At 45.5% G+C, this 10000-nt stretch overlaps 1 protein-coding gene across 2 annotated transcripts in view; it reads left to right on the plus strand.

Annotated features, from left to right (window-relative positions):
* The first annotated feature begins 1544 nt into the window (after window positions 1-1544).
* clmna (calmin a) overlaps window positions 1545-10000 on the plus strand; it is a 58975-nt gene continuing 50519 nt past the window's right edge. For both annotated transcript variants that reach the window (XM_063183932.1, XM_063183933.1), the window contains exon 1: window positions 1545-2270. In XM_063183932.1, coding sequence (XP_063040002.1) covers window positions 2186-2270 — 85 coding nt within the window. In that variant the 5' untranslated portion in view covers window positions 1545-2185. The remainder of the gene's footprint in view (window positions 2271-10000) is intronic.

Raw genomic sequence — 10000 nt, forward strand, 5'->3', positions numbered from 1 at the left:
CCACTATTCTCATGTCTCACATATTATCACCACTGAAGAAGAGAAGAGAAGAGAAGAGAAGAGAAGAGAAGAGAAGAGAAGAGAAGAGAAGAGAAGAGAAGAGAAGTGAAGAGACGAAATAAGACAAGGGAAGAGAAGGGAAGGGAGGAGAAGAGAATGGGTGAGGAAATTAGGGAAGAGAAGAGGAGAAGAGAAGAGAAGAGAAGAGAAGAGAAGAGAAGAGAAGAGAAGAGAAGAGAAGACAAGAGAAGACAAGAGAAGACAAGACAAGACAAGACAAGACAAGACGAGACGAGACAACTAGAGCTCACTCCACATATCCTGCACTGCTTTTACAAAATGGCAGGTAGCCTACAGTATGTTCACCATCCAAAACACGGAGCCGCATTCACTAATCATTTCCCATTTCAAAGCCAATCCCACCTGCTGCTGTCAGGTAGCTTGGGGACAACACAAGGAAGAAAAATTGCATTTGTAATGCGAGTTGCTATACCTTCTATCTGCCTCACAAGGACACTGCTGGACTGTCTCTCAGCTTTGCCACTGCACACAGCTAGAAATGAGAAGACAGCAGAAGAAAGGGAAAGGAAAGAAAAGAAAAGAAAAGAAAAGAAAAGAAAAGAAAAAAGAAAAGAGGACTTTGTTTCTGGCTCACGATTGCAGTGTGTTTGAAACCGTTTTAGTAGCATATTAGAATCCAGCAGGTTCCAACCCCAACCAACTTCTAGTCATAATTAGACACTGGCATGATGTTTTTAACTCAGAATGCATTGTTTACATTGCACTTTCATTTCATTCCGAATTGTTAAGTGTTTACATGATGTTTTCCAATCGGAATGAAGCTTTATTCAGAATTAAATTGAGTTCATTCTGAATGAAATGTCTCTTGTAAAGGAGGCCAATATTCTAATAGCCATTCAACACTCACAAGCTGGACTTATAGTCTACATATCATGAATGGTGTTTAATCAAAGAATTTCAAGGTGTAGGGCAGGCTGATTCAGATAAGCTAATTTATGACTTGACTGCAGTGTATAAATTGATCTAGTATGCAATATGTGAAGAGAAGATTAAAGACTTTGAGTGACTTGAGTGTCATGATTGAGTGTGTTTAATAACATAGTCCTTGCCTGTCTTCCATTAACATGGGAGATTAATTAACTGCCAAGGCAATCTTTTCAAATGGATCCATTAATCTATCAATCAATCTATTCATCCATAAAGCAAAGATAAAATGTCTGGTAATATGGTTGTAAATACAAAACCTAGGCTATAACTGTTCAATAGGCTCCATTACAATTCCACATTTGAAGTGACTTAAATTACATTTTTGGCCAACCATTAATTCAATGCACATTACACAATCATTTCAATATTGTATGGAATTTCACTGTTGCAATGGTTTGGATAATAGTTGAGTTGACTCTACCCATGAGACTATGCACAGCCTACATAAAAGATGAGAAGCAGCAGCAACAACAGCGGAGGAGAAGAAGGCCCATTGCGCGCGCAGTACACACACACACACACACACGCACACTCGGGTTTTCTCAACGCTCTAGCAAGAATCGAAACACTGACTCGAGAAAGCCCTCGACAAAATTCATGATTCTGGTTATTTATTATCCCGGGGGTAGAGGTAGTGGTGGTGGGTACGCGCGGCATGAAAATGTGGAGTGCCTCTACACACGGAGTCGGCTGGTTTACTGAAAAACGTGACATGGACAACATTGTGTGGATCGCTTGGCTGTAAGCGGCCAGCAGCAGCGGCAGCAGCGTTCGTTGGAATCGGCGATGCGGTGGCACTGCATTGAGCCTGTTGTCGTCCCCATCTGGGGAGGAACTGCCCAGTTCTTACTGTAGAGAGGCTGGTGGGCGTGCACAAAGTATCCTCCTCGCAGTAATAACCAGGTGCTGTTCATTTACATTTCCTTCTACTATCTGTCCATCCCAGCTAGCCTGTGCACTGCTGCGCTGTCCTGGTGTCCTGCTACGTCACGGGGGGAACCTAACTTCACGATAACAATGCTGAAGGGGAGAAAAGCAGCACTTTGGATAGCGTCCGACTAGATTAATTCCCTTCCGTCCCATCCATGGCTCCCGCCACCGCGGGTTACGCAGAGTGAGGACCTCGGCACCGCAAGATCATCGGCACGGGAACAACTTACTTTCTCAAGGGGTCCAAATGGCCGGGCACGAGTGGGAAGACTGGTTCGAGAGGGAGGAATTGATCGGACAGATCAGCGATATTCGTGTTCAGAATCTCCAAGGTAGGTGGACTGCATAGGCTACTGGCCATGTGAAATGTGAGAGTAGCCTACTCGCCTTTCCCCCCATCCACAAACCTTATCAACACGCTAATGCAAGCCCCTTTTGGTCTGCATTATCTTACCACTCTGTGGTCATTGCCAAAGCTGATTACTAATGTATCCAGGCTTTCGTTTTATGAGGTAAATGTTACACATAGCACTCGCCGGTGGGGCTGTGGACTTGCTGTGCTCCCATACTGCCGCCGTACTCCAATCTGTTCTCCCTGGATTGGAGTCGTATCTCCCTGTTGGTGTTTCACCTATCTACCGCGTCCAGCCAGCCTCACCCATAGAACGGAGAACCTGGCTGTCTGGAAGACTGGGCTATGCATTGCAGGACAAAACACCATTATAGAAATTGGTCCAATCTGTTGGCTCGCAGTCATTGTGTGTGATACGCGCGCGATGCCTAGTGCTTGGTCTATTCACCGTGCCGAAAGGAACGTGATAATCAATTGCAGGCAGGCAACCGGTTGAGCAGAGGCTTACTTTTCTTGAAAGCGATTTAATGAAAAGCTCGAGTTCTTCAAAAGTCGACAGCAACAGGGGTTTGATCCATCCTGTTGCTTTTGCACTGTTGACATTGGCTGCATTGATGCAGATCGCGCGGTTCAAGCATGTGGAAATAATTGATTTAATGAGAGGGGGGTTAAGGCTATTGTTGTTTCAAGTGCGTACTGTAGTCATCAGAGCAGTTTTTAATGCCCGCCTTATTATGGCTGAGGAGGGCTTTTGGGGCTGTAATCATATTTGCTTGTGTGGTGGGGCTGCCGCAGCTCCTCTTGATCTGAGGATTTGTGGTGTAATCCCCATTCACTTAATTCACACCAGGGAGCTCTAATATTTCACTCCATGTTCAAGAAGAGGCTGACTTACAGTAATACATGGCCAACAATGAGACATTGGATCATTTCTGCAAACACCACATCACAACACAACACACACACACACACACACACACACACACACACACACACACACACACACACACACACACACACACACACACACACACACACACACACACACACGCATACCATCGCTACAGCTACTTGGTTGGTACTATACCTCGGCACGGAACTCCCCAAGAACCTGTTGGGATTCTCTTAGACTGTCTGGACGTATGGCCACACAGATGCAAAACAATGCACACGGGGTGACAAAATGTGCGAATGCATTGGTTCCTGGGTAATGTGTGCTTTGACATCCCTATAATGAAAAAAGAGGGGTGTGTGTATGTGTGAGGGGGGGGGGCGGTGTAGTTGAAGATAAAACACTGCAGAAAAAAACAATACCCCAGAGCGCATTACATAACACACCCACTCTGTAGCGAGCAGGAGCGGTGCCATCTACATTATAGGGCTGGTATTTCAGCAGAGCAGAGGGTTCCCACACACAGGCTATAGCAGTGTTTCCCAACCTGATGTGTATGTGTACCACTAGGGGTACGCGAGCACACCTCAGGGGGTACTTGGAAAAATGTAATAATAACGAATATATGGAGTGTAGTCACATTGGGATAGACTCTATATGGTTCTCTATCCTATAGAGGAACAGATATAGACCATATGACAAAATTGCTTAGGATGTACGCAGGACAAAAAAGGTTGGCAAACACTGTACTATAGACACAGCTCCATAGCCCTCTACAGAGAAACACACAGCCAGAGATTCTTTAATAGAGATATGCCAACATAATAGGTTTCTATGGGCACCTAACATGACCAGGTTCCGGTCTGCCTAAAGGGCTGTGTCATAATGCTCCTACAATGAATAGAACAGTCCTTAGGTCTGCCTAGGTCTGCCTAAGGGGGGTCATAATAGAACCAGGAAACAATGGGCCAATGGAACCTCTCTCTCTCTACTCTCTCTGACACAGGTAATTTGAATCCAGAACCCTTTCCCTTTTGCTCTGTTCTATAGAGAATTGCTGGGTAGAGCTGAGGATATCGAAGGGAGTAGAGGAGAGGAGAAGAGAGGAGAGGAGGAGAAGAAAGATGGTGAGAGAAGAAGATGAGAACTGCTGGATAGAGTAGAGGAGGGGATGTCGAAGGGAGTAGTAGAGGAGAGGAGAAGAGAGGAGAGGAGAGGAGGAGAAGAAAGATGGTGAGAGAAGAAGATAGATCTGAAGAGAATGCAAGGAGTAGTGGAGGAGGAGTGGAAAGTGGAGGAGAAGAGTGGAGTGCACAGGAGAGGAGAGGAGAGGAGAGCGCTTAAGTGGAGGAAATGAAATGAGAGAAGAGAGAACATACATGAGGGAGGAGAGGAAGAGAGCACTTAGAAAGCCATCTGATAAAAAATATGAGAGGAAAGGGGGGGACAGTGGATGAAAAGAGGATAGGAGGAGACGGAAAGAGAGAAGAGGATGGGTAGAGAGGACAGAGAGGGAAGTAGGGGATGAAGGAGAGGGAAGGGGAGGAGAGGAGAGGGGGAAAGAAGTGGGGAGAGGGGGAAATAAGTGCGGAGAGGGGGAAAGGAGAGCACTCAGACGCCATCTGATAGGGAACATGGATACTCACCACGAGTGCATTTTAATATGTGACCTTGCCTCCTCCACTTGCTTCCTCCACTCGCTTCTCGTCATGATGACATCACTGACAAGTCAAGTCAAGTCAAGTCAAAGTTTATTGTCAATTTCTTTACATGCACTGGTCATACAAAGAATTTGAAATTGCGTTTCTTGCTCTCCCATGCAGACATAGACTAATCTAGGTAAGGACATAGACAGTATAGACATAGACAGTACTCATACATGGACATAGACAGTATGGACGTAGACATTGCTCATACAGACATTTAAAGTGCAAGACTGGACAACAGATAACAGCATTATATTTCAATATCTTGCAAAAGCTCAATTATAGAGTCATTTTTGCAATTGGGATGGTGAATGAAAAACAGTCCCTCAAAAGTTGTTGTGGCGAGGCTGACAGCTGGGAAACTTTATTGTTTTCTCCACGGAGGAGGGGCCAGGAGGCGGGGCGAGGAGACAAGCACAAGTGGAGGAGGCAAGGTCACATATTGGGATGCACCCCAGGTGGCATAGTCAGGGCCGCTGACAGCTTTTGCTGGGCCCAGGACAAAGTCATCTGAAAGGGCCCCACATCCAATAGTACATACAATGTAATGAAAACTCGATTTTGGTTCCCCTTCTGGTCCAGGACAACTAACCCCTTTTTCTCTCCCTGTCGGCTTCCCTGCGTATAGCTATCTTTTCATTGGTCTTGGCGCACACACTCTACAACCCTCCCTTTTAGACCCTTGGATGGAGATACCATCTCATGATACCATGGACGGATACTTCCAAAGATATTGTTTGTTGTCAAATAGCACAACAGGTTTTGTCTACATTTGTGCTCCAAACCTTGGCAGAGTTTTCTCCCTTGTTGGTGCTTCTTTTTTTTTCGTTTGGTGGATGATTCATGTGTAAAGTCCGGAATGACCCGTAACTGCTACTCTAACAGACGATGAGAGGAGGAGGATGATGAAGATGAGGAGGAAGAGGTGTAAGGAGGATGTAAACTGTGTATTTTAGGAAGTGCTCTCTAAAGAGGTCGGTGACAATGTGCAGGTCCTCCTCGGCCTCACCTGTCACGGATGACCCCAGACTCACATGCAGCCAGGAAGGAAAAGGAAAGGAGAGGGATTATAACATTTAACAGTGTATCATTTTCAAACCTTCACATTGACAAGTTGCAGTTGTCCGAATGTAAACAACACATTCAGCATGCAAAGGTAGAGGCCCTCTCTCCTTCTCACAAACAGTACAATCCCACATCCGCCAACTCTATCAAAACTCTTCATTTCCAAAAGGAGGAGAGGAGAGGCAGATGAGCGGGGCGGAGAGGAGATGGGAACAGGAAAGGAGAAGAGACATGAGGGGAGAGGAGAGGAGAGGAGATGAGAAGTCGTAGAGGGGATGAGAATAGAGGTGAGGAAAAAGAGAGGAGAGGAGAAGAGAGGAGAGGGACGGGGACAGGGGAGGATCCCAGACCCCAGACATAAACGCAGTCCCTCCTGAGCCAGGAACAAAACGGAGAGAGAGAGAAGTGGAGGATAAGGAAGGCAGACTGACCCAGAGTAGAAATCAACAAGTTATACAATACTTAAAAGTGACAAACATTGAGCAAGCAAAATACAAGCTAAAGTCTGGAGACGTGAAGACTGTAGAAAAAATGTGTTGAATTAAACAAACAGCCATGATGCTATATTGCTAGAAGGGTACATGAGAGCTAAAAAGAAGAGAGGAGGGGGACAATAAGTGGAGGGAGAGGAGATGATCCCAGACACATGTTGAGCCTGGAGACATCAGATAGGAACAAAAAGAAGACGAGAGGAGAGGAGAAGAGGGAAGACAAGGGACTATACGATAGGGAGACTGGAGAAGCATTCCAAAAAATGATACCAGACAGACCCCAGACATAAATGCATCCCCAGGCCTGTTGAACCTTGGAGACAGCAGAACAAAAGGGACAGGGGAGTAGAGGAGAGGAGAGGAGAAGAGAAAGGCTTACACGAGACCTGAAAAGAGGAGAGGAAAGGGGCGACAAGGAGAGGGACGGGAGAGGATACTGCAAGTACAGCCCCTGGCCTGGTGAGTCCTGCAGACAGCATAGGCAAACAAGTAGAGGAGAGGAGAGGAGAGAAGAGGAGACGAGGGAAGGGTGAGAAGAGCAGGACGAGCAAAAGGAGAGGAGCAGAGAGAAGACAAGACACGTATACTTTATAATAATGGAGAAGGAGAGGGACAGGAGGGGATACAAACTCCAGACACAGTTGCAGCCCCAGGCCCGTTGAACCTTGGAGGCAGCATAGAGAAAAAGGAGAAGATAAGAGACAAGGAAGCAGGACAGTATAGACAAACTGAGAGGAGAGGAGACACGGAAAGGGTGAGAAGAGCATGACAGCATAGGCAAAGAGGAGAGGAGAGGAGAGGAAAGGGGAGGAGAGGAGACAATATAAGTATATAGGGGAGAGTTTAGAAGAGGGGCAGACAGCAGACGGCAGACCTAGAAGAGAGCCAGCGTGGCCGCAGTCACCTCGCAGAGCCACACACACATCTGCTCAAGTAGTCTGACGCGTTGACACAGAGCCAACATAGTACGGCTGTCAGAGAATCAAGAGGAAGCAGAGAGAGAGAGAGAGAGAGAGAGAGAGAGAGAGAGAGAGAGAGAGAGAGAGAGAGAGAGAGAGAGAGAGAGAGAGAGAGATATGAATATTTTTTGCACAAATCTCCAAACTTTTACACACACACACACACACACTTATGAAAGTTCACATGTAAAGTTTTGCATTCACACACACATCCAAATGCACAGTACACTTAAACATAGAAACAGACACACACAAACAGATTTTGAGTGCACTTGTCCATATTAGGGGGTTGTAAGTGGGAGAGAGGGGGGGGTGGAGAGAGAGAGAGATCTGGGGAGGGGGTATCTGGAATACGGGGCGTTTTGTGGTCTGGCCACAGCTTGAAGTTTTTATTAGGGCAGAGGAGGAGATGGTGGGTGGTGTATGGTGTGAGGTGAAATGTGTGCGAGTGTGCGTGTGGTGGAGTGTGTCAGGGGAGGCCAAGGGGGGCACTTTGTTGAGTGAGTGACTGGACTGAGTACTGTGTGTGTGTGTGTGTGTGTGTGTGTGTGTGTGTGTGTGTGTGTGTGTGTGTGTGTGTGTGTGTGTGTGTGTGTGTGTGTGTGTGTGTGTGTGTGTGTGTGTGTGTGTGTGTGTGTGTGTGTGTTAGGGGGTCGGGGAGTAGTAGTCTGACTGGACAGGACAGACAATAGTGTCTTGTGTCTCACTTGTTCCCTCAGTTTTTTTTAACCCCCCCCCCCCTTTTTTTTAACAGTGCAACTCTTGACCAATAGTCTTCCAGCAGGACGAGTAACCCTGATCAGATGTTTCACTTTCTTCCAGGGGGTTCTGTCAATTCTGGCCGCTTCGTCGAGATGACTTACCAATATGATTTTAACATAGCCTAGACCGTATTTAAACAAATTACACCACACTCACGATTAATAGGTGCCAAACAAAAAACAAAAACTATGAAAGAAAAATGTCTGCACACTTAAATCCTTTTTTTCTTTTTAATAGCCACGCTTTCAGTCTATGACCTTCCTCAGGGGTCATAGACTGAAAGCTTGGCTATTAAAAAAGAAAAAAAAGGACATACGTGTGCAGACATTTTTCTTATATAGCTTAAGCCCAAACACTCTTCCTAACGTAGGGTGGGAAATGCAGTGTTTGGTAATGGCTTGGCAGCTCTGCTCGATGGGTAGTGCATATTGATACAACGGTAACACTTTAGAATAACTACCTATAAAGACCTTTTGTAAGCACTTTATAAATAATGAACTAATTATCAACTAAATGTTTACAAATGTTTATAAATGGGCAATAAATACTATGTTAACACAGCAGACACAGCACAGTTGCATCAGTCCTGAACGTTTCTCCTCCAAAGACCAGAAGGCATGAAATCACATAAAACTCACACAGTAGAAGTTGATTCCCACTCCATGGTGCAGTCAGAGTTTGGTTCTTACTCATTTACAAACATTTGTAAAGGCTTTGTTAAATGTTAACTATTATTAAGTGTTAATTAAGTGTTTAGAAAGCTAAGTTATTCTAAAGTGTTACCGATACAACACCAGCCTCGATTCCACTCCCCACTGCCTCCCCTCCCCTGTTGCCTAATCTTTGATTCCCTGCCCCCACGTCCCCCTGTGTTTACCTTAAGTGTTGTGAAACATCTCTGGGGTCCACACTGAGCTCGAGGTGACTTTGTTCTCACTGCCTGAATGGCCGCAGCACTTGTAGACAAGCGGAGCATATTGTTGCCCAGTTCTGTCGTCTTGTGTGGACTCGTGTTTCTTCTGACATTACCTTCTTACTACATGAAGATGTGAGAAGAGTACAAAGTAAAAGAGTACTGGAGTAATACTGATGTAATTTCAACACTATCAATACATGATCTTTCATAGTTTTATGAATCAGTTATTCCACTGTACCTAATGAGGCAGAAAAAACTGCAAGTACTTCTTCTTCTGTCGAAAAGGCCTCTGGAAGATGCAATGTTTTGATGAGGCTGTTACTTGGAGATGAATAGCAGCAATCACATCACAGAGTAGACTACAGTACATCTTCTCTTCAGGGTGTTTCCTGTGTTTTTGCGGAACTTACACTTTGTGCCTACTACTAAGGAAGAAGAATATCAGCTCCTTTTTATGTTATGTTACATTGCATTGCACTTAGCTGATGTTTTTTTTTATCCAAAGTGACTCACAGATATTACAGGGTATTGGTTACAGCCCCTGGAACAATGCAGGGCAAGGTGCCCTGGTCAAGAGCACTTCAGCCATGGATGGAGATGGAGGTGTAGAGAGAGGTAAGGGGTGGTAATGGAACCTGTAACTGTAACCTGTAACCTGTAACCTCTGACCTTAAGACCACCTCCTTAACCATTATGCCATGGATGCCCTATTATGTAATGCAAACAGATGGGCTATGCTAATTATTGTTGTGTTAGCATTAGCGAGCTTGACTCAGTGAAAGCCGGTCCGCTCATTCTGTTTTGGGATCCAGCCAGGAGAGCTTCATGTGGAGAATTCCTCGGAATCTCTCTGCCGGAATGTCTTTGTTCGGAATCACCCACAGTTTTCTAGAATGTATCAGGACTGTTTGGATTGGTT

This window comes from Engraulis encrasicolus, chromosome 19 (assembly GCF_034702125.1).
Source record: "Engraulis encrasicolus isolate BLACKSEA-1 chromosome 19, IST_EnEncr_1.0, whole genome shotgun sequence".
Classification (NCBI taxonomy): domain Eukaryota; kingdom Metazoa; phylum Chordata; class Actinopteri; order Clupeiformes; family Engraulidae; genus Engraulis; species Engraulis encrasicolus.